The 25,144-nt window shown below is 48.8% G+C and overlaps 1 protein-coding gene across 8 annotated transcripts in view; it reads left to right on the top strand.

Annotated features, from left to right (window-relative positions):
• The window catches only part of TMCO4 (transmembrane and coiled-coil domains 4), a 93,419-nt gene that overhangs the window by 65,707 nt on the left and 2,568 nt on the right, over nt 1-25,144 (top strand). For 7 of the 8 annotated variants that reach the window (XM_059915200.1, XM_059915217.1, XM_059915198.1 and 4 more), the window contains 2 exons: nt 12,927-13,044; nt 20,494-20,611. In XM_059915200.1, coding sequence (XP_059771183.1) covers nt 12,927-13,044; nt 20,494-20,611 — 236 coding nt within the window. Of the gene's footprint in view, nt 1-9,764; nt 10,039-12,926; nt 13,045-20,493; nt 20,612-25,144 lie in introns of those variants that run through there. The other variant, XM_059915227.1, reaches the window with a different exon arrangement.

Below are 25,144 nucleotides of genomic sequence, written 5' to 3'. Positions count from 1 at the left end.
GGTTAGGATTCGGCACTTTCACTGCCAGGGACCTGGGTACGATCCCTGGTACGGGAACTAAGATCCCACAAGCTGCATGTCATGGCCAAAAAAAAAACAAAAAACGATACAAAAAGGAGGAGGAACTAATATTTACCAAGTACCTGCTGTCACAGGTGGTTCCAGACATCATCCCATGGACCCTTCCCAGCAGCCCTGCAAGTTAGCAATTCTTGGGCCAGTTTCCAGATGAGGAAATGGAGAGGCGTGGTCTGGCCCAGCCCAGGCAGTGCAGGGCCCATCAGACCCCTGCTCACACGTTATCAGAGCAGAAGTTCTGCCCGCCTAAGTATGGCTGGACCTTTCTGGCAGCAGCTGCCCAAAGTGTGCTGTTATTTCAATGAACTTTTTTATCTCCAGATAAAAATCAGGAGGAAATGATCTGAAAAAGAATTTCCTATAAGAAAAGAAAGAAAACTCAGATCCCATTAGTGATGTCATCTTTTTTTTTAAATGACCAAAACTATACAAGATCACGGTCCTGTGACACTTTTTTTTTTTTAAGATGGAAGGGAACTCAGATGGGGTTGTTTTTGAGAATTCCACAGCATCCCAGACATCACTGGGGGGCCCTGCCATGTGGCAGGACTATGTGGAGAAAGTCATTGGCAGAGAAGAGGAAGAACAATGACCAAGAGCAATGGGTATCTCCCATTACCCATCCGGGGACCTGGGCTCAGGCTAAGGAGGTCCATGGACACACACTCATGCTCACGGGGACATCCAAAGATACAGACTGCTGCCAGATCTGAGCCGCTTAGCGATCTGGGGCTCCACGGTTTGGCAGAGCTATTCATGCAAGGAGATGGCGGAGTTTGTGAGAAAGACATTACTACCAGCAGCCTTATCAGTGATCTCTGCCCTGACTTTCCTTACCAGCAGTCACTGGGCCATCTGTTTCAAAAATGGAATAAAGAGTTTTAAAGCTTGGGAGGGGATAAGAGGAAGCAACCATGGGGAAATCTTATTTTGTACCTGGATCCAGTCACATTAAGTAAATTACCCAGTTGAAACATGACCACCTTTTAAAATAACTGCTGTCAGAAAGCGAACCTGACACTGTAGCCCAGAGAACATCAAAAGTTAAGTGGACTCAGACTTGCTAAACTATAGCCAATGCTGTGGACACCAGGTTGTCACCGCTAGCAGAATGATAACAACCACTGTGGATTCACAACCAGGTTCCCAACCACAGGCATTATCATGCAGGATCATGATTTGTGTTATTTCTATTTAGCATGGGTGTTCCAATTTAATATTTTTTTAATTTATTTATTTATTTATTTATCTTTGGCTACGTTGGGTCCTCGTCTCTGTGCAAGGGCCTTCTCCACTTGTGGCAAGTGGGGGCCACTCCTTATCGCGGTGCGCGGACCTCCCACTATCGCGGCCTCTCCCGTTGCGGAGCACAGGCTCCAGACGCGCAGGCTCAGTAATTGTGGCTCACGGGCCTAGTTGCTCCGCGGCACGTGGGATCTTCCCAGACCAGGGCACGAACCCGTGTCCCCTGCATTGGCAGACGGACTCCCAACCACCGCACCACCAGGGAAGCCCCCCAATTTAATATTTTTATATCAACTCATAATGTATTTATTTTGTAAGGAACCATTACCTCAGCTGGAAACCGAGTATTATCATACATGAAAAGAATCATTAAAAAATTAAAACATTAAAAATAAAACAATGCTATTAAGATCTAGCATGATGTTGTCACCTGCCAAAGGCCCTGAGCCTGAGACCTATCCTTTTTCTTTTAAAGAGGAGACGATTAACATACAGTGGAGAAATATTAGAGCTATATTAGCAATTTCTGGAGTGGCAATAGTGTGAACTAATCAGCCTGAAAATTCTCTCACTACAAATACTCCAGAAATGCTAGATGAACTATAGCAAATACCTCTTTAAATACTTAGCAGGGCTCCCAAAAAATAAAGGAAATCACCAGAGGTGAGGAACAAGGAGGGAGCAGAAAACCAGAGTAATAAGCATGTTGCCCTGACTGGGGGGAAAAAATATGTCTCCTTGGGGAATTCAGAGACACAGGGCCATGCCTCACTCAGGTTTAGGGTTCACATTTATACCACCTGCATGATCCCAAGTTCCCCAAGTCAAAAAATTGACACCAGACTAGTCTGGGGAAAAATAGGTCCTCAATCCAAACTACACAGATTCCCATGTAAGAGCAGCTTTAAAGATGAGCTCTTATTCCAGACTTAAAAAACACACAGGGGGAAACAAAAAAACACCATGTGGGAAAGTCACAAACAAACAAACATCAGGATTAGATGCTCAGTCTAATAGAACAGTCTGAAAGAGCTCCCCCCTCAAAAAATAAGCAGCTTTGCAATTATTAAAGATATAAATTAAAACATTGAAAAATAAGTGGAAAGAGTAAGACTTTGAAAAAAGAACAGGGAGATTTTAAAATAAATCAAATGGAACTTTTAGAAATGAAAATACAGTCATTGAAATTAAAACCTTGGTGGATGAATTAAACAACAGATTAGACAAATCTAAAGAGAGAAATAATGAACTGGAAGATTGATTTGAAGAAATTACAATGCATCACAGAGAGATAAAGAGATAGAAGATAGGAAAGAAAAGTTAAGTTCAACATTTGCCTAATACCAACTCCAAAAAGAAGAGAGTAGGAGAGAGATACAGTTTATTGGCTGAGAGTTTTCCAGACTTGATTCCTGAGGTTCAAGGAACATGAGTCTTGAGAAGGATAAATATTTTATACCTACGCACATCATAGTGAAATTGCAGAACTCCAAAGATAAAGAGAAATTATTTAAATGATTACTTTAAAAATGATTTTTTTTAAATGATTACTTACAAAGAAAGCTCAACTAGACTGATGAGACTTCTTAAAACAATAGAAGCCAGAAAAGAAAGAAAAAGAACTGTCCATCTAAAATTCTATATCCAGCTAAACTATCATTCAAAATGGAAGCCAAAAGGTATTTTCAAAGACTGAGCAAGTTTACCTTTAAGAGACCCTTGCTGCAATAACTACTCAAAGATCTACTTCAAAAAACAATGAATATTGCTGTGATAATACAGAGAGAATAGCACTGTTCCCAGAATCCAGGGCCATGCTGGTAAACACTAGCTGCCTTTATCATAATTGAATAAGAGCCTCCAGACCCTGCTCTGCAGCTGTGACCTCTGGCCCTCTGAATCTGGTGTTTGTGCTTGATCTTGAACTTGATCGGGATCAGTACTTGAACACCCCACCTTGATCTTGCCTAAAGGGTTCTGCCTTGGCCTGCTTTTCCAGTTCTCTAGGTGGATCCTGCCTTCACTCAGGGTCCCCAAACCACATCCCTGAAAACAGCCACTTGGAAACAGCCTGGCTGGGCCACCCCCGCACCCTGGCATCATTCCCACCCAGTGTTCTTCCCACTCCTTCCCCTTCTAAGTGAGAATTCAAAGAACCATTCATCTAGTACTGGTATCATCAGGGATTTTTAACCACTTGCTTATTGCACATGACCTATCAGTACTTTGCAGTGTTTCAGACATATTGTGTATATCTGTGGTAGACTGATTGCAAAAGATGGCCCTACTTCTCCACCCCTCCCTGTATCCACATCCTTTTCAATATGACCCTGAAGCTCTTCCCATCAAGAAGTGGAGTCAGTTTCTTCACCCCTTGAATCTGGGCTGGCCTTGTGACTTGCATTCACTAAAAAAGGTAGAGGAAATGACATCATGTCAGTTTCAAGCCTAGGCCTCAGAAGGCCTTGCACATGGATTCCACCCTCCTAGAACCTTGCCATTGTCTTAAGAACAAGTCAAGGCTAGCCCACTGGAGGATGGCAGATTACAGGGAGCAAAGCCAAGTTATCTTAGCCAGCCCCCAGCCTACCTACCAGCTGGTTGTAGACACATGAGTTAGCCCAGTGGGATCAAGCATGCCTGGATAATCTCAGCAGAACTGCCTAGCCCACTGGTAGGATCATGAGAAATAACAAATGGTTACTTTAAGCCACTGAGTTTGGGGATAATTTGTTACACAACAATAGCTAGCTGATAGAACATATATGACATTTTATTTATGTGTATGCATATATATAATGAAATTGCTTGTTTTATACTGGCTCACAGCCTACAGTTTACCAGCAGCTGTATTTCCAAGTTATGTCGTCTTAGTCAGTTTGACCTTTCTGATGGGGAATTGAGTTTGGGTGTTAGGGTGTAGGTGGATTGCCATAACTCTCCATCAAAAAATAGAAAGTGGGGGCTTCCCTGGTGGCGCAGTGGTTGAGAATCTGCCTGCCAATGCAGGGGATACGGGTTCGAGCCCTGGTCTGGGAAGATCCCACATGCCGCGGAGCAACTAGGCCCGTGAGCCACAATTGCTGAGCCTGCGCGTCTGGAGCCTGTGCTCCGCAACAAGAGAGGCCGCGATAGTGAGAGGCCCGCGCACCGCGATGAAGAGTGGCCCCCACTTGCCGCAACTAGAGAGAGCCCTCGCACAGAAATGAAGACCCAACACAGCCATAAATAAATAAATAAATAAATAAAATTTAAAAAAAAAAAAATAGAAAGTGTGTCATCTTTCATGTGGACCCCTTTTTCTTTTTCTTTGCATTATCTTTTTGCCCACTTGGTTTGGCACATGTTCCCGAGATTGCCAAAGCAGAAGGTCATGTGCCTTTGGTGTGGTGCCCACATCAGGATATTAATCTTCTAGCAAAGTCCAGCCTGCTAGTGCATCTCTTGACTCAACCGAATTGGAACTGTTCATCTTGGCAGGGTGTGTTGTTCTGTTTTTAATATACGATTTTAGAAGATGTCACAGTTATCAAAAGACGTATGTTTTGAGTCAAGATTATGTTTCATAGCAAAGGGAAGTAGGACAGGAGAGTAGGAGAGAAAATGTAGGAATAACTGAATTCCACTCTGCCACTTACTGTGTGACCTTGGGCAAGTTACTTAGTGTCTCTGAGGCAAGCTTTTCCCGTCATAAAATGGGAGTAGTACTGCTTAACTCCTAGGATCATTATGAGAAGTAGATGAAATAATATATGTATAAAGCTCTTAGCCTATCCTGAGGTAAGCTGTGATGATGATGATGATGAAGATAAAGAAAAGAAGGAGGGGGATTAAGAAATAGAATACCAGAACTTTGTTTAAAAAAGAAACAACTTTGCAGCAAGATCTCTCTCTCCAGTTTCATTCCCAGCCTCTAAGAAGTTAGACCAACATTACTGTCCATGATGTTTGAAGGACAAAGCCAAGGCAAAAGAGTTTGTCACTAAGCTCAGATACATTTAAACATCCTGACCCTTGAATTCCTAAACTCTCACTTAGCTGGAAACTATTTCTGGGCTGTCACTAGATACCAGCTGAAATGCAGAACAGACTGTCATTCAGTCAACTGGCTCTTTCATCTCCATGATAGCAGACCTTGCATTTGATGGGATTTCTTTCCCTTCCGTGGAATTGCATCTGTCAGTTGCTTTGTCCTCAGACAGACCCGGCTTTAGCCCACCGCTCCCCCACCACCACCCCGCCCTCCAGGGTAGGGTGGTGGAGAACGAAGAGAGGTCAGGCATGCAGATTAATTTTTTGGGTCCCAGGATGCTAGTAACAGCCTTACCACTTTGCCAAATGAAAGAGATGGAAATCAAAAGGGAGAGATGAAGGCTTACTCCTTCCATAAAGAATTCATCCCAAATCCTTATAATATATCCAAACGGGCTCCCTTAAACAATTCTTTCCAGTGTGAACCTCATTCCACTGGGGGTCGAGGGGTGGGGGACAGTCAAAGCCTCCCTTCATCTCCCTTTATGCCTGGCTCCTGCCCTCTCCTTCTCCCTTTGGCCACGTCTGTGTGTTTATCATGGGCGCGTATGTGTATCTTTGGAATGGATTTCGTTTGTGTTAGATGCAGTTCATATCATTTACTTCAAGGTCTGTTTTCTGGACTCGAAGTCAGGAGATAATTTCCTCCTTCATTCCCACCTTATCACTCACTGCACACATGACCCCCTGCCAGGAGGGAAAAAATCCTTCTTTTTTGCTTCTCAAACTTTGGTCTTTGCAGCCCAGGAGAATCTCATTATTGACAGTGTGATAGGCCTATGGGAGTTTGTGATGTTGCCTTTCTGGCCGTTTGATGAGATTTCTGTGTAACTCCTAGAGGAGGGTGTTTAGAAAGACCTGGAAAGCGCTGCCTGGGCCTGCCTCACTTTCAGAAAGCCCAATGTATGGAAAGGACAAAATGACAGAGGGGAGGCTGGGACTGGTTGTCCCCAGTGACAGCTGGTCCTCCCTCATTGTACAAAAGGATTCTCCTTGGGACGCTTTGAAAGGGCTGGCCCTACTTGGTACATTTTAAGAATGTTTAGTTTAACAAAAACTCAGTTTATATATGATTTTCAAGGCCAAGGCTGTAGTGTAAAGGGACACTTGCCGTTGTGAAGAATGGCCTATTCTCAACTCTTGGGTTTTCTTTTGAAAAGCTAAGACGATCTCCAGACTGCCAGGAGCGCCAGGTGGTAAAAGTGTCATATCAGGAATCTGGCGTGAACTGCTGAAGGAGTGATAAGAGCAGTTGACAAGATAGAAACTGATTTATCTAAATTCTGAGTGATAAAAGCAAGTGAGGATGGTTGCACAACCATGTGAGTGTACTTAATGCTACTGAACTGTACACTGAAAAATGGTTAAGATGGAAAATCTTATGTTAGGTGTATTTCACCACAATTTTTTTTTTTTTAATTTTGGGAATTCCCTGGCGGTCCAGTGGTTAGGACTCCGAGCTTTCACTGCCGAGGGTGTGGGTTCAATCCCTGGTCGAGGAACTAAGATCCCTCAAGCCGTGTGGCTCGGCCCAAAAAAAAAAAAAAAAAAAAAAATTAAAGTAAATGAGGAAGTGTTTAACCATTGCTTACAGCTCTTCAGCTGCTTCTCTCTAGAGGTTGTGCTCTGAAGGAGGCCGATACTACTGTCCACTGCTACCAGATGCCTGGCATCACCACTTCCCACAACTAACTCCTAAAATAGTGCCTGCAATTAGCGGCTGGCTAGAAACAGGCACGGTGACTATAATGGCTGAGCCCTCTCCAAAGACAGTGCCTCACGCCCACCATTTCTCCCTAGTCGCCAAATTGATCATCTGCACGGGAATAACAGTGGACACCACTGACCAAGCCATGTGCCAGACACCGCCCTGAACATATAACCTCACGCCAGCCCTGGGAAATCAGTATTATTATATTATCTCCATTTTAAAGATGAGGAAGCTGAGGCTCCAAGTTATTAAATAACTGACTTCAGTTCACATAAAACCAAGCTTTGAACACAGATTTCTCTTGTGCCAAAGGTCCAGCTACTTCCCCTGGACTGGTGATTCCCAACCTTTTTGAAACTGAGCCCTTTCTTTTTTTTTTTTTTTTTTTTTAATTTTAGCAATTTCATGTATCTTTATTTATTTATTTATTTATTTATGGCTGTGTTGGGTCTTCGTTTCTGTGCGAGGGCTTTCTCCAGTTGAGGCAAGTGGGGGCCACTCTTCATCGCGGTGCGCGGGCCTCTCATTATCGCGGCCTCTCTTGTTGTGGAGCACAGGCTCCAGACTCGCAGGCTCAAACCTGAGCCCTTTCTAATGGCAAGCACTTCACAGCCCTGCATATGGCAGTCATCACACTTCCAGCATCTCCTGGAGGAAAAAGTATGTAATGACCAAAAACTACCTGAATCCAGGAATTCTGTGAGTTGCAACAGCATCTGATACAGTCTTAGAATCATGACACCTGCTGTGTGAGACAGGAGACATTTAACTGGCCGACAGCAGTTCGCAATTGTGCAGTTTCTTAAGCCCTTGAAGTTGCTCTGGATCTTTGCCCCCAGAGATGGGGCACCCTGAGCTGTACCATGAATCATCTGAAGGGTCTGGAGACCCTGAGCCTTCTTATTATGTAGGCCAAGCCCAAGGGGTTTTTGTTAATACAGGTGATGTTGGGTGCTTCTTGGGAGGTCACCGTGAGCCTCTGGGTCACATTGTCGGAAGCCAGCAGAGGAGACTGAGGCAGAGTCAGCTTTGGAAGGACCGGTCATTATTCTTGCCCACTGCAGACTGCGGTCAGTCACAGTACCATCCGTTCCCCTGGAGCAGAGCTCTGGAAACCAGCAATTGAAAGAGCTGAGAACCCTGGTTAAATACTCTTCCATTTACTTTCAGCCAAGTCAGCACTCTTCATTTGCTTTTATCCAGTCTACAGAGATCCTCAGCTAGAGCCTCTCGAAAGAAGTTATACCGGGAGGAAAATTTTAAAAATTTAAAAAATAAACTTTTTGCATGTATTCTCAACATGAAGGGTTGCTGAGTCCCACAGCTTGCTTTCCTTCATCCCACAAATACTTACTGAGCAGAGCATCTGTGCCAGTTGCTGTTCTAGGCACTGGGGATTCCCTGGGGAACACAAAAAAGAACAATCTCAACCCTTGAGGAGCTCACGTGTAGTAGGAGACAGATTATAGGAGACATTGTAAAAGTAAAATAGGTAGTAAGTCAGATGGTCTCAAGTGCTATGGAGAAAAATAAATCAGAGAGGGGAGATGGGGCACCTGGTAGGGGTGGGAGGTTGCACCTTCCTCCCTTTGGAGGGTGGCAGTTCAACAAAGAGGTGAAGGAGCAGGTCGGGGGGTGAGGCTTGTGGATGTTGGAGGGAAACGCATCAGGAGGAGAGATCAGCAAGGGAAAGGCCTGGCATGTTCTGGAACAGCAAGGCCAGTGTGGCTGGAAGAGAGTGAGCAAGGGGAAAGCGTGGGGAAGGTCACGCAGGGCTTCGAGGGCTGTTGAAATGACTTTGACTCTGACTCCACAAGAGATGGCTCCCACAGGAGAGTTTTGAGCACAGGAGTGAAATGATCTGACTTTCCTGCAGTGTCATTTACATATTACACAATCCCCCCCATTTTAAGTGTACAATTCAGTGATTTTTAGCGAATGTGCAGAATTGTACAAACCATCACCATGACCCAGTTGTAGAACATTTCCATCACCCCCAAAATGTACCTCATGCCTATGACTCGAATTTTAAAGGGATCTCTTTGGGTCCTGTGTTAAGAATAAAAAAAAGAAGGACTTCCCTGGCAGTCCAGTGGTTAGGACTCAGCGCTTTCACTGCCATAGTCCCAGGTTCAATCCCTGGTCAGGAACTAAGATCCCACAAGCCACGGGGTGCGGCCAAAAAAAAAAAAAAAAAGTAATGAAAATAAGAGGTAAAAGCAAAGACAGGGCTTCCCTGGTGGCGCAGTGGTTGAGAATCTGCCTGCTAATGCAGGGGACACGGGTTCGAGCCCTGGTCTGGGAAGATCCCACATGCCACGGAGCAGCTGGGCCCGTGAGCCACAACTACTGAGCCTGCGCGTCTGGAGCCTGTGCCCCGTGACGGGAGGGGCCGCGATAGTGAAAGGCCCGCGCACCGCGATGAAGAGCGGTCCCCGCACCGCGGTGAAGAGTGGCCCCCACTTGCCTCAACTAGAGAAAGCCCTCGCATGAACCGAAGACCCAACACATCCAAAAATAAAATAAATAAATAAATAAATAAAGTAGCTATAAAAAAGAAAAGTGCTTTAAAAAAAAAAAAAAAAAGCAAAGACAATGTGGGAAGATAATGTTTCTCACCATACGTGAGTGACAAAAAGGACTGGAAGTGGAGGGATAAAGACAGGACTAATAAAGCTTTTCTTTTTAATTGCCCCAGGGATGGAGCCTCCTTAATGCCAAAGTCATAAGAATGAAAGGCCTCCAGCTTCAACAGTAAAAGTATTATATTAATAACATACACAAGACTGTTTAAAAAATGAGCAATCCAAGCCCAAAAGCTGAACCTGAACTTGAGTCCTGAACTTGAAGGTGACCGATGCACCTTGGATCCCTGACTATTTATAAAACTATGGAACTATATGTTAACACCTTAAAAATTCACAAGAAGAAAAAAAAAAAAAAAAAATTCACAAGAAGAAAAGTTGGTGGTAGCAATATAGGAATAAATCCCAACATGTTTCAGCAAACATTCGTGGTCCCTGCAGGAAAAAGACAGTGAGGTCATCTTATGTTCGTTATTATTAAAATGTTAAATGCCAGTTTCTTGTGTTGGTCTTGAAAAGCGGGGGTATTCTGCGCTGAACTCATGTCATGATGTGACGGATCATCTGTGCCCATGAAAGGGGACTGCTTGACACTAAAAGTGGTACCTGAGTGAGGATTTTCTGTATTTTTACCTGGAAGGCTGAAATCTTCTGGTATTATAAGGTTTTGGACCAAACAGTGAATTTTGACATTTTTTCTCCAGCATCTACTTCAGCAGCCAGTTTTCCTAACTCAGGTTTCCCCTCCTGGACCGTCTCATTCCGGGAACAGTACAGGATTGTCCCTTGGGTGGGTCTAAAATGATTCTCACCAACTTTCTTTAAGCTAACACCTGTGCATTACCAAGAGCCTGCCACGTGGCTTATCTCTAGGTATGCAGCCTCCTAGAGAGCAAATCATCTTTTCAAACATAAGACAGGCACATCCGACTGTGGCAGCAGTCTGAGAATAAAGGGGAAGAGGTCTAGAAAGGCAGTTTAAAGCCAGGCTTCAGAGATAGGTAAATGTGTTTCCAGCTCACCGCCTACCCTGACTTGATTTGACTGGGCTCTGGACTGTTTTGTGAGATTCAGCTACTAGTCTCAGCAAAAGGCAACTACCTTTGTTTGCTTTTCATAACACCTGTCCGATCGCTAGTCACAGGATCCTGACAGCTGCTCAGGGTAACCTGATAGGGAATGCTGCAGTTCCCCTGCTGGCCACAAGGAGGTCCCAGCCCTCCAGGCGTCGGCACCCAGGGCTGCAACGCTGTCCCAGCTCCTCAGATGGAGAGATTCTGGGGGACAGGGCAGGTGCCCTGAGTGGCCGGCGTCCAGAGAGAGCTGCTAAGCTCAGTCATTGACCCGGGGCCCACAGCCGTTTGGCACCGTGGGAACAATGATAACCCACCTGCGATCGCTGTGCTCTGAGTTGTTACCGTAAACAGCGGAGAGAATGGCCCCAGGCCCTGACAGCTCCCCGTGCCGGGTTCTGGGCCCAGCTGTATTCTCACTACCTGTGTGACCGTGGGCATGCCCCACCCCCTCTGAGACTCCGTGTTTCCTCATCTGCCGAGAGAAGGGGTCAGAATCAAAGCTACAGCCTTGCCAACAACATAAGCACCTGAAATAGCCCTTACATCAAACGGTATCTGAGTCATCCTTGCAATTCAACACAAACCACCAGCTTCCTGAAGTTTTCCATCCTTCTGCCAGATTATCCTATCCCTGGAAGCAGAGGAGTGAAATCAGAATTCTGTGCCCTGGAATCTTATAACTCAGAGCCAGAGGAGCACAGGGCTTCTCAAACTCCTGTTAGCCTGGAACCGTTTACTCAGACAAACTCTGACACAGCAGCCCGAACGGAAGACAGTTAGACGCACTCTGGTTAGAAACCAGAGCCCAGAGAGAGGAAGCCACCTGTCCTGTGTCCCTCAGCAAGAGAGAGTGGGAGGACTGGGTGAGCTCTCCCACGGGGGCCCACTCCCCAGGAATGGCACGGATCGTGCTACTCCCCAAATTTGGGGGAGCTCAGAACCTGCGGAGCGGCAGGGGCACAGGACAGGGGACGGGGCGGGGAGACACTAACTTCCACTGTGTGTTCACTACGCTGGGTTTTTCCCCACCATGACTTCATCCCCATAAAGACCACCAAGGCAGTACCATAGCCACCTGTAGGCTCAGAGAAGTTAAGTGACTTGGCTCAGAAGTCACTGAGCCGGGATTTGAACCCAGGGCTTTGCAACTGCAAAGCACATATCCTGGTTGTCCCAGGGGATGGCAGTGTATTTACTCACTCATTCATTCACACCTTTACTGAGCCCCAAGTATAGACTAGGCACTGTCCTATACAGCTGTGACCAAGGCAGCTGAAGCCCCGCCCTCCCTGAACCCAGATATTAGAGGAGGAGACAGATGTAAACAAGTGAGGTGTGACAAGAAGAAAAATAGAGCCGGGTCAGGGGGTGACTGGGGGTTGAGGTGCACGTGCACCCCCACGGGTCTAGAGCAGTGCTTCTCAAAGTGCGCTCTGCACTCCCATGTGTGAGCGGTTGGTTTCCAGTCTGCAAGGAGATCAAAGAAACGCTGCTTTGCTGATCTATACTTACAAGACAGACAGCCCACGGGCCAGCCCTCATGCACGAGCTGCGCTCAGAGGAGCCCTGGCCTAAAATACTCTGAACCACTAGGTCAGTGCAGCTGCTGCATGTACTCCGTGTCCCAGGATCCTGAGCCCCCCTCTCCTCTCCACTCCCACCTTCCCGCCAGGCTCCACAGACCCTTGAGAACCTATTGCAGAGGAAGGCTGTGGTGTCTCCTGCCTGGCACGTGCAATGCGCTAGGGGCCATCAGTCCCTTCTAAAGGGAGACACTCCATCTGAGTCCACGGCCAGTTGTGAGCTTCATGGAGGGTGGAAATAGACCTGGGTCCCAGTTTGGGCCATGCCACTTACTGGCCATGTGATCTTGAAAATTTCTTTGGTTTTCCTTAACTATAAAATGGGGATGATGAGCTTTGCAGGAATAGATCGGACACTGGAGGGCCTGGAACTCAGTGAATGGAAGCCACCGTACTGTGTGGGCCTGTGTGTGTTTGTGTGCATGAATGTGTGTGCGTGAATGTGTTTGCGCAGGTGCCTGAGCATATGTGTGCATGTGTGCATGAGTGTGGGTGTGCATATGCACGTGTGTGTGCGTGTACGTGACATCCATTTCCTCCACCGCTATTGGAGAGTCGCTCTCAGGACCTGCTGTGGCCAGGGGTGCTGACGGTCTTTTGCGGGGTCTCTCTCCAGATTGCCAAGGGATCATCGAGGACGTTGTCCTGCTGGGCGCGCCTGTGGAAGGAGAAGCCAAGCACTGGGAGCCTTTCCGGAAGGTGGTATCTGGAAGGATCATCAATGGCTACTGCAGGTCTGTCCAAACCTTGTGCCTGTGAGGAGGTGACAGTGCTTACTGAGCACCTAGTGTGCCCAGGCCCTGTGCCCAGGACACAGATGTTGGAGGCCAGGCCCTTGTTCTGGAGGATCCCAGGGACCGGTAGGACACCAGCCCTGCTAGAAGCAAGGCCCGGGCCAGGTGTTCTGACCCGGGCAGCATCCATCCCCATAGGATGATGGACAACAGGGACAGATCCTAAGAAAGATTTCCCTGTGTCGGGCCTGAGACCAGTTTACAGGATGACACGAGAGGCCAGGCTGGTCACCGTGATCTGGGGGAAGAGGGTGAGTGGGATGAGACTGAAAAGCAAAGATTGGGCCCTAAATGGGGGGTCTTTGAATGCCGACTGAGGAGCTCGTGTGTGGGTTATCTGGCAGCGCAGGAAGGGAGTGGGGAGTGTCCAGGCTGAGCTTTCAGAGCAGTGTCTTGGGGCAGGGCTGACAGCCACGGGGGAGCCAGCACCCACACCACACGACAGACCTTCCCGCAAGAGAGGGGGGCTGCAAAGACTGACAGCTGTGGGGCTGGAAAGGAGGCATCCCTGGGCTTGGGTTTGAGACGAACTTGAGAGGTTTCAGCCAAAGCCGTGCCCTCTACTCTGGGGAAGAAGAGAAGATGAAGGCCATCACTGAGATGTCAGGAGATTGGCCTGAGAAGATGCCCGGGCCCTTCAGCCTCCAAATGAGGCAAAGGAGGGAGGTGACAGTGTAAACGCAAAAATAGGGATTTGGAATCGCACAGACCTGGGTCTTAACATTGGCCTCAGTTTCTCCATCAGTGAAGGGGGGATAATAGTAGTGACTCCCCCCAGTGTTGCGATGATAGTCCAGCGATTTACAGAGTTGCCCATGGTGGGTGCCTGCTCCGTGAGTGACAGATGGTGTTGCTGTTTATCATCATCAGCATCAAAGCGCCAACCTCGTGCCAGGCACTAGCTGGAACCTCAACAGGAACAAGCCCCCACCTAGCCCTGTGCAACCTCGCACTCAGCAGCGCAAATAGGCAGGAAACAGGCAGCTCCAGGCAGGCATACAGAAGCTTGTCTGTGACACCAAAATCTAGAAGCTCTGAAACCAAAGGCTTTTCCCCAAGTGTGGTGCACATTCATTTAGCGACAGGAGGTGAGACTTGTTGGGGAAGCGGCTGAGTCATGGGGCCGTGAACATGAAGTGTCCAGCAGGGCGGCTGGAGATGCAGCCCTGGAACTGAGAGAGATGAGAACTGGAGCGAGGGCCAGTGGGATGTCAGCTTCAGCTGAAGCCAGAAGGACAGGTGAGATCATTTGAAAGGCAAAGCCTAGAGAAAGAGGAAAGTGCTGGGTTCCTGATTCTAAGGAATATATGTCAGGGTGTGAGGAGGGAGAGGCTCCAGCCTGAGGTTAAGGGCAACTCAGAATCATCCAACATACATGCCCAAGACCTGCTGCTGGACGTGGGACTACAAAGATGAACAAGACAAGGAGTACATGTCTAGCAGAAAAGACACATATGGAAACAGACAATTATTCAAAAAAAACCATGAAAAATGCAATAATGCAGTGATGGGGGAGTGGATATGACAAGTATTAAGACTCTTACCACCTGCCAGATCCTGTCTCTGTTGTCATTTTCTCCTTTAATCGTGCCCCAAACCCTAAGGGGTTCATATTATTAATCCCATCTTACAAGTGAGGAAACTGAGGCCCAGAGAAGTTAAGTCACAAGGCCAGTTAACTTTAATTTTGATCTAAGCCCAACCATCCCAAGTAGAACCTGCAACTGAATGGAACAGATTTGGAAAGTCTTTATCATTTTGGTAATTTAGCCCATGTCTAGTTCAGAGCTAAAGATAAAGATGGTCTTTAGCCATGGATAGAGGGCATTAACTGGGACACGGGAGTTCAGCCAATCAGTATGGCTTTATCACTCATATTCTAAGCTGAGTTCTTAGAATCAAGATATGGTAGAAAGAACAAAGAAACAAAGACAAAGAGCTCATGCAAATCAATAAGAAAAAAAATCTAATAAGAAAAATGGCCAGAGGGACTTCCCTGGTGGTCAAGCGGTTAGGACTCCCGAGCTCCCAATGCAGGGGGCCCGGGTTCAGTCCGTGGTCGGGGAGCTAGATCCCACATGCACACTGCAACTAAGAGTCTGCATGCTGCAACTAAGAAGTCTGCATGCCACAACTCAAGATTCCACATGCTGCAACGAAGACCTGGCACAGCCAAAAATAAATAAATAAACAAAAATTAGAAAATGGCCAGGGACTTCCCTGGCGGTCCAGTGGTTAAGATTCCATGTTCCCAATGCAGGGGGCACCGTTTCGAACCCTGGTCAGGGAACTAAGATCCCACGTGCCTCATGGTGCAGCCTAAAAAATAAAAAAATAAAAAGAAAGAAAATGGCCAAAGGATATCTACACATAAACATGGAATAAATACAGTCAATAAACTTTTGAAAATATACCCAACCTCATTATTAATGAAATAAATGCCAACAAAAAATCAGTAAAATACTATTTATCATTGGTCAGATTATCGAACATCTGAAACATGAATAACATTCAGTGTCGGTGAAGATGTGGAGAAATGGGCACTGTCATATACTGTTGGTGGCAGTTGAATTCAGTGGAGGATAATTGGCAATATCTATCCAAATTTTTAATGTGCCAATCTTCTGATCCCACAGATTCTGACTTCTGTGATCCTGCTGTACTAGATACATGCACAGAGATGGGTGCACAGAGAGGATCCTTGCAGCTTCATTTATAATTAAAAATTTAAAACAACCTGAATGACCGCAAAGAGGGGAACAGTTAAGGGGGATAAAAGCAAGTGTGACAATACGTACTATGATCCCATTTACGAAGGAAAACGTTTCTGCGTGTGCATATGTGTATCTGTATGTCTGAAAATGGACAGCCAGGTCCAGAGGTACCATGAGAAACTAATAACAGTGGTCGCCCCTAAAGAGTAGACAGGATTGGAGGTAGGGCTTAAAAGAGACTTTTTTTTAATTGATATGTAGTTGATTTACAACATTGTGTTAGGTTCAGTCACTTTCACAACAAAGTGATTCAGTTATATATGTGTGTATATATATATATTTATTAATAAAAGAGACTTTAATTTTTTAAGTAAGGACAGTTTAAAAAATAAGAAAAGAGCACCCTAATGTCCATAGCAGCTCTATTTACAGTAGCCAGGACATGGAAGCAACCTAAACGTTCATCAACAGAAGAATGGATAAAGAAGATGTGGTCCATATGTACAATGGAGTATTACTCAGCCATAAAAAAGAATGAAGTAATGCCATTTGCAACAACATGGATGGACCTAGAGATTGTCATACTGAATGAAGATAGTGCTTATATGTGGAATCTAAAAAAGGGGTACAAATGAATTTATCTACAAAACAGAAATAGAGTTACAGATGTAGAAAATAAACTTACGGTTACCAGCGGGTAAAGGGTAGGGGGAGGGATAAATTGGGAGATTGGGATTGACATATACACACTGCTCTAGATAAAATAGATAACTAATAAGGACCTACTGTATAGCACAAGGAACTCTACTCAGTACTCTGTAATGGCCTGTATGGGAGAAGAATCTAAAAAAGAGTGGACATATGTATATGTGTAACTGATTCACTTTGCCGTAAAGCAGAAACTAACACAAATTGTAAATCAACTCTGCTCCAATAAAAATCTTTTAAAATAAATAAATTAATTAATTAAAAACAAGAAAAGAGAAGGAATGGCCACAACATTGATGTCGGACAGTCCTCAGTTAAAATCTTGGCTCCACCATTTACCACTCAGATGGCTTTGGACAAACAAATCTGAAGCTCAGTATTCCTACCTATAAGATGGGAATAACAGTCCCTCCTGCACAGGGGTTCTGGGGAGATTAAATGAGATTATGTAGGATGAAGGCTGGCACTTTATAGGTGCCCAATAAGCGATAGCGGTTATAATTATTATTACTGGGCATATTCACAGCACACGATTTTTTTGATGCTTTCATAAACAGCAAAGGGAAAGAATTAAAATTGCATGTGTGCAATATGAAAGCAGCAAAATCTTATTAAACCCATCTGTTCTGTTGAGAACCTGAGGCTAATAAGTTTGGTTTTCCATTATTTTGTGAGATCCTGAGCCATCTCTCCAGAAAGAAAAAGGAGGAGGGGGAGAGGAGGAGGAAGGAGAGAAGAGGGAAGGAATGCACAGACCAAAACAATAACTGTAATTTCTTGATTAAATTAAGCACCGACCAGGAATTCATATTCTTGGCCCCCAAAGGTGTTTTAGTTGCCGTAAACCTACTTAAAGACTGGGAGTGGAATGAGGGGGTGGGGGGAGCTTCAGGCCAACACTACCAAACTATATACGTTTATAAATTTATAATGTACATTAATAAAGCTCTTTGCAAGTTCGTTAACTTGCTTGGGCTTTCACGAACCCCCTGGAAGCCAGCCGGGGTGAGTGGTGCTTCTCCCTATTATACTGTGAGGAAACTGAAGCTCAGAGAGGGTCAGGTGCCTCACCAAGGTCACACAGCAGAGCCAGGATGTGAGCTCAGGTGAGACCGTCTCCCTGATAGTTGGGATATCTGCACTGAGAGGGTTTTGTTCTGAGCCCCCGGGGGACTCCCGGTGTGGTCTCTGCTCCAGTGCCGTGTGGGGCGGGGATAATGGTAGAAGGAGCGGGGAGGACCCCTGCCCACAAGTGGTCCCAGGCCTGGGAGGAGCCACGGCACACCCTTCAACAGGTCATGTGGTGTGAGTCAAGGTTCAGTTGTATGCATCCGCCTGGCCTGGAGGGCCATTGAGGCCTGGCTTTCGGGGCACCGCACCGACCTCCCACCCCCAAGGGAGTTCCTGATTCTGCTCGGGACACAGGGTGCAGCCCTAAGGCACAGTCCTGCCCTCAACAAGCTCTCTGCCCAGAAAAAGAAAAGACCCAGGAACGGACACACAGAGGACATGTAACAAAGGTCACAAGAGGAGCAGACACCAGTCACGTGAGGGACAAAGGGTTAATACTATCAAGCGGAAGGGCTCAGGGGCACTCCCTGGAGAGGTGACATGCAAGCTGAATTTTGAAAAGATGGATAGGAGCCCATCAGAGCCTGGAAGAGTAGGCCGAGCGGGAGAGAGGCCACACTGCCCACGAAGGCCCACAGCGGGAGGTATCATCGTACCCAGTGCCTCCTGAGCGCTCACGTGTGTGAGCACTGGATGCACGATGTGCCATCTCTGTGCACGCTCCTGCCCGCCCCGGAAGGTAAGTTACAGCGAGGAGACTGAGGCTCAGAGGGGTCAAGCAACTTGCCCAAGGTCACACAGCTGGTAACTGACAGGGTGGGACTGGCTCTGTGTGGTCCCGAGGGTGGGCTCGTGGCCCACCCCAGGCAAAAGAGGCAGATGCTGGGTGCAGAGGGTCTGGAATGCCAGCAAAGGCCCTGTGGTTTGCTTAGCACAGTTTCGAGGATGTGGAACCTTCTAAACACATGTTCCTGTCCTGCCCCTACATGTGTATGAATAAGTGCATTTAACATTGTAAGTAGAGTGTTGTCATGATTAAGACGGATCGTTGGGAAGGAACAATGCTGACTTTGCTCCTTTGCTTTCTGTGTCAGCACCGTATAGGGGCCTCCCTCACACCCTATATTTGATGCACGTAAGTCTCATGATTAGTTAATAAAACAACTTGAGTCAGTCTCCTTTCTTCTCCCCTTAGCCATCATTCTGAGGGACAGTGTTTCTTGGGCCTTCAATGTTAGGATAACCATTGGGACGTGCAAACATTGCTCTCTGGCAGTTAGGGAATTTTCTAGAAGAGAAGGCCTGTGGGTAGTGGAGAGTCAAGGTTGGCTTCTGAGAGGAGAGGGCCATGGTCAGATGAGAGTTGAAGGAAGACCCCAGTGGCTCGAGAGAGGTGAGGCCAGGAGCGAGGAAGAGGCCGTTACATTTGCCCATGGGGGGCTGGGCGGGGAGTTGTCTGATCTCAGGGCTGGAGCAGAAGGGATGGGTTTTGGGGGAGTGGGGAGTAGGGGCAGGTAGTACAGATCTGCAGGATTCCGTGATAAGTTGGCCATGGGGGGAAGGGAGGCCTAGGACATGGCTTTGCTGGCTTCTGCTCGAGGGACCTGGTGGACGATTCAGAGAAGGAGTCACAGGCTGATGAGCTCAGGGTGGGACACAGCAGGAAGGTCTGTTGAGAGCCCCTCAACTCTGGACCCCAGCCTTCTAGAGGCTTCCAGGGTGGTAACCACACAGGCACCCATGTGGCCAGAGATCCCAGAGGGTCAGGCCTGGAGAACCCACAACACCCTGGGTCCCAGACAGCTTTGGGGCCTCACCTGTGGGCACAGAGGGTCACGCGGGCAGGCTGCGGACTCCTGACTCTCAGCCCATTCCCTCCACATGGCGGGGAGGGAGGGCCCTTCTTTCAAACAAGCGCACAGAAACGATGGGCTCAAATGGCCCTGCAACCGGAGTCGGACTCGGTCTAAACAAAAGACGCCCAGTGTGCTAAGTGGGGTCTCAGTCCTGGAGGCAGAGGGGGGACAGAAGCATCCACGTGCATGGACTTGCTGAGGGAGGGGCCCAGCTTCACCCTGGACAGGGCGCAGGGGTTCGAGGGGCGAGGCTGTCCCGTGGACCCCGCAGACCACGTCTCCTGTGGACAGTGCTCGGGGTACCTGAAGAATCGGGCCACAGAGTGTCCGGGGTTATCTTCTCTCCAGAGTGCAGGGTTTATGTCTGGATGGGGGCAGGGTGCAGGGCGTGGTGTTCACAGCAGCCATGAGAGTGGAGGAGTGTTCCAGGGCTGTGACCTGCCTCGGGGGGCCGCACTCACCTCCTAGGTGGCTGAGGGCAGGGAGAGCTGCAGGCTGGACCAGGCCTGTCTCAGAAGGCGCAGCTGGTCCCTCCAGCTCAAAGACAGATGGGGGGCCCCAGACCCAGAGTTCCAAGCCACGGAGCATGGTGGCCCCAGCTCCCTGTGGTCCTCTCCCCCAGGCAGACGCCCTGCTGCCTTTCTTTCATCTCCCAGGGAGCCCTGGACCAGCCTCCAGCCCCCACCCGGGGAACTGGAAACCCTCCCCAGCTGAGAGCAGCTCACCCAGCCACATGCAGACTGTGGAGAACTTCATCCAGCTTCCTCATTCACTCACTCAACAGATATTCGTCTATTGCCCACCAGCACTGTTCTCTGCTCTGGGGGCCCAGCAGGAAACAAAGCAGCCTCCCTTGAGCTGCCACACCCTGGGCAATGCTCCCGCAATGCCAGTGGCTGCAGCTCCCACCATCATACACGGGTGCAGCGGGGCCCTGGTTTCCCACAGAAGCTCCCGTCCCACCAGGCTCCCCCGGGGCCAGGCAGGGCCCTCCTGAGGCTGACGTCCACCCCTTCTCACTCCGTCCTCTCTGCCCACAGTGGGGACTGGCTCTTGAGCTTTGTGTACCGCACGTCCTCCGTGAAGCTCCGAGTGGCCGGCCTACAGCCTGTGCTGCTGCAGGACAAAAGGGTGGAGAATGTGGACCTGTCCTCCATGGTGAGTATCACCTGTCCCTCCTGGGGCTGGAGGGGTGGGCACTTCGTTACTCCAGCCCAGCAACCCAGGTCCCAGGGACACTGGCCCGGGCTCAGTCCACCCCAGAGGAGGAAGATCATGAGAATTCACTTGGGAAGAGGTAACTCCTGTTCACGGGCACCATCCTTGTGCTGGGGCATTGTCCCCAGGCCTCTGGGGCAGGCACTATTATCCCCATTTCACAGATTAGGAAACTGAGACTTAAAAAAGTTCCCATCACACACAGCAACTAATAGCCTGGATTTGAACCTCCAGAGCCCATGCTCTTGCCCCTATATTACTGCCCTCCCACTACGCCTCCCCCCACTCCTCCTCCCACTGCCCCCACTCACTCCCCCAGCCGGCATTACTAGTCAGGACAGTCTGTTTCTCCTGGAAGTAACCAGAACAACCAGAGGACACAAGTGGAGGCATTCAGGCTGGACCAGAGCAGAAGCACCCAATTGGCAGGCTGTGAAACCATGGAATACAGAGCAGGGAAAGTGTGTTCCAAGGTCCCCCACCTTGGAATCATCTGGAGAGTTTATTTAAAATGCAGATCCCAGAGCCCCCCTGCCCAGACCTCCTAAATCAGCCTCTAGGAAGTGGAGCTTGAAAGTCTGCATTTTAAACATACTCCCCAAGGATTCTTACACATCTCAGACTAGGCAGGGCAGACAATGAAAAGAATTCTTGCTGGGAATAGAATGCTAGGGGGCCCACCCCAGCAGCTACACAAACCTAATTTGAGTTTCTAGAGCCATCTTTTGGGCTTGAAGGAACCTCGTCCACCCACCACATGTCTGTCATAGGGAGTTAATAATAGCTTCATGTGTGGACACTCACTTGATGCCCAGCTCTGCCCTAAGCCTTTTGCAGTATCCGTATCCCCACTGTACAGATGAGGACACTGAGGCTTTGAGAGGCTAAGGGACTTGCCCGGGGTCACAGAGCAGGAACATGGCTGAGCAGGACTCAAGCCCAGCAGGACTGAGCCAATGGGCATCGCCCCCGGTTGGGTAGATGTGAGAACCAGTGGGAGAGGTACCAGCTGCCAGGAGGGTGAGGATAATGGGCTACAGTTATGTCCCCAAGCAAACTCAGCCAGTGAAAATTCCTGTGTTGCAAGGTTCACGAGAACAGGAACTTTGTTTTCCAATTATTACATTGCCGGCTGCCATTTATCAAGTACCAAGCATTTCCTGAGCGTAACCCAATTTCCCCAGGTACCACATAAGTAATTTGAGCCAGCCGCACCATCCTGCCTGGAAGCAGACAGTCCAGGCCCCTCCCTGGGCATCTGAAAACTCCCCTGGGGAGGGGCACCCCGGAGGACCCTGGCTTCTCCCTTCAGCTTCAACAGCAGCCTGGCCCAACGACACACACACACGCACGCACGCACACACACACGCACGCATGCACACACACGCACGCACACACACACACTGCACCTCGTGGTAGGGGAAGCCGGGCACCCTGACCCACCCACACCAGCACAGCTAATGCTGGGTTGCATGCTTACTGAAACTTGACTGAGGGTTGAGGAGAGCACAGGGGGATTCTAGCGCAAAAACTTAAAACCAGAACGTTATCAGGCACTGCTGCCGCTGAAGCTCATGGGCCATGACCTTGCCCCGAGGTCCCCTGGGCCTCCCACCCAGCCTGCCACCATGTCACTGGGGCCAACTTGTCCTGGCTTATATCTTCACTCCCCCAGACTCCCAGGGCCCTAGCTCACAAGGCCTGACCCACCAGACAACACGAGTGAAGCAGTCCTGTGCCTTCCTGGCCGGCAGCTTTGGGGGCTGGTATTGGTCCAAGAATAAGAAGAGTTTCTAGACTCATCCACCCATGAAACTTATCACTCCTAATTCAAGAGGCAGTCTTCCCAGGACAGACATGAGCTTCAACCCCTAGAGCCATCTCTTTAGATCATCTTTATCCCTGATAGACTTGCTTCACGTGATGTCAACCTCACAGCAATCCCGTACAGTAGGTATTAGGCATCCCCAAGTCACAGACTGGAAAACTGAGGCTTGAGAGAATAGATTCAGTGTAGCCAGAGAGTCATAGATCTGGTCTCTGAAACCAGGTCCAGAGCCTGTGCTGTACACCTCCCTGTGAGGGTGAGGAAAGCTGGGTAACAAGACCAGGAAACCGCAGGACTCAGTGATGCCTCCTGGCCCATGTCCAGGGGTCTCTGTCCTGTTTGAGGGTCCCTGTACCCTGATGGGGTGAAGGGGAGAAGTGACTTGATGCCTCACCACTCCAGGGGTCTTCCTCTGCCACAAGAATCAAATGTGAAAAGGAATGGCTGAATGTTCCTTTTAAATGAAAATTTCCTTTAAATGCTACAAAGCCCCTGAAAGATAGTTTCTGCCCTGGGAAGCCCCTGAATGGGATACAGTGGGAAGAGCACAGCCTTTGGTGCCGGAGAGGCCTGGCTTAGAATCCGGGCTCTGCCACTGGTATACTACTGGCTGTGTGACCTTAGGCCAGTGACTGAGCCTCTCTGTGCCTCGGTTTCCTCATCCTAGAAACAAGAGATATCACCTATCTTCCAGGGCACATGCGAGATGGTTGGTGCACAGTAGGCCCTCGTTTAATGCTGGTTCCCGCGTCTCCTGCCCCTGTGTCCACCTTCAGTTTTGCCTCTGGGACCACAGCTTCAGACACTCCTCTCCCCACTCAGACTGCCTTCATGGCAGCTTCCCAGCTCCTGCCTAACAATAGCTCTTTATCGCATTAGGAGCACATCACAAAAAAGCAGTGCTTTCCTCTTCTGGGTAATTAGAGGTAATTAGCATTGCCTTTGTGCTGCCCTCCTCTTTTCCTTGAAAATTCTTGCTGGAAGAGAGGTTGCTGGCAGAAGAGTCCTCATGACTGCTGTTGCGAAGCACTGGCTGCCCTGTGCTCGGAGCAGAAGCCTACAGGACCTTCTACAGGAGGATTCCCTTCTCCCCGCCGGGCTGACGTGGGCAGGGCCCTCTGAACATCATCCCAGCATCAGCCACCCGACACAAACGTGGTCGGCGGTGGCTCCTGATCTCAGGACAAGCCAGGGGCAGGCCCTGTCGCAGGCAGAGGGCATCCCTGGTGAACGGAGCAGACAAAGGCCAGGCTGCCTGCCCGCCTTTCAGGCTCTCCTGTGTGGAGACTGGGTTGCAGCGGGTGGGGGTTTCTGCCACCCCGGGGGCCATGTCATGAGGTTTCTTGGGGGGGCAGAGACCCAGCCCAGGGTCTCTGGAATCTTGGTGTCCCAAAAGAACGCCAGCTGGCTTCTAGAGCTTAGCCCCGGGCTTGGCACACAATAGACATTCAGTAATAATAACAAGAATAACAACAATAGCCAGCGTGCCAGACACTGCTCTGCATGGTTTACAGACCTTATGTCACTTGATCCCCATAGCTGTCCCATGAAGTAGGGATAATAACCCCATTGTACAGGTATAGAAACTGAGGCTGCAAGAAGGGACACTGCATGTGAGTGGCAGAGCCAGATGAACTAGGGAACCTACCTCGGAGCCTGGGCTCTTAACCAGTGCATTCACACTGTCTGCATTCACGCATCTCTGTGGCTTCCAATCAGTGACCTCTAACTCTAGGCCAGTAAGCCTGTGACGTGTATTATCTCGTTGAATCCTCACAACAAGCCCACATGGTGTATGGTGTACGTATCTTTATTAGCCCCATCTTACAGAGGAGGAAACTGAGGCCTAAGAGGTAAAGGAACCCCAGGGGGCCTGATAGGCTTGGAAATTGACCAGGCAGAGACAGGTGGCAGCAGCTTTGGTTTGGGCAAGTCAAGGTGCCTTGCAAGGCAGGAAACCAGAAGCGCTGAGGCCCATTCATCCTGCGTGGATCTGGTTACCCTGAGCACCCGCAGTGTACAGGGCTGTATGTGGGGAGTAGAGGTGAGTTAGAAGTGGTCCCTGCACTCCCTCAGCTCACACGGTCCATCAGAACACAGACAGATGCAAGCAGATGAAGACGATGGTGTGTAGTGAGTGCTGTTGCAGGGGAGCCCCAGGAAGGGTCCCTAACCAGCGTGGGGAGGTCAGGGAGGCTTCTCAGCACCAGGGACATCCAGCATATCCGGACAGGTGGCAGATTTCAATCTAGACAGCCAGGGAGATGGTCTTGGGCTGAAATCTTTATCCAACATCAGCCACGCCGGAATGTTCCACTGCTCAGAAGGGATTCTTTTCCCATCCACCTCACTCCTGCTCTCCCATCCTGCTCTGGCTACCTGTAAAATTGGAACTCTGCCAGCCAGTTCTGCCTCTGGGTCTTTGCAGAATGGCAGCTCAGGGACTAGGGTTGGCTGAGACCTGGACCAACTTGTAGCCAAGAAGGTCCAGAGCTGTGCATTCCAGGGCAGCTGCACAGTGGAATTTCCATCTGGAATCAGCTGTAGCCAGTAGCCATAAACACCTCCCTCCCTTCCTGTCCTGCCTGCCTCCACCCAGCCCTAGTACCAGCCCTTCACCAACATTAAACAGGTATAGGGAGGCC

This window comes from Balaenoptera ricei, chromosome 1, assembly GCF_028023285.1.
Source record: "Balaenoptera ricei isolate mBalRic1 chromosome 1, mBalRic1.hap2, whole genome shotgun sequence".
NCBI lineage: Eukaryota > Metazoa > Chordata > Mammalia > Artiodactyla > Balaenopteridae > Balaenoptera > Balaenoptera ricei.
Note: the sequence above shows the minus strand (reverse complement) of the source record. Positions and strands in the feature narration are given on the sequence as shown.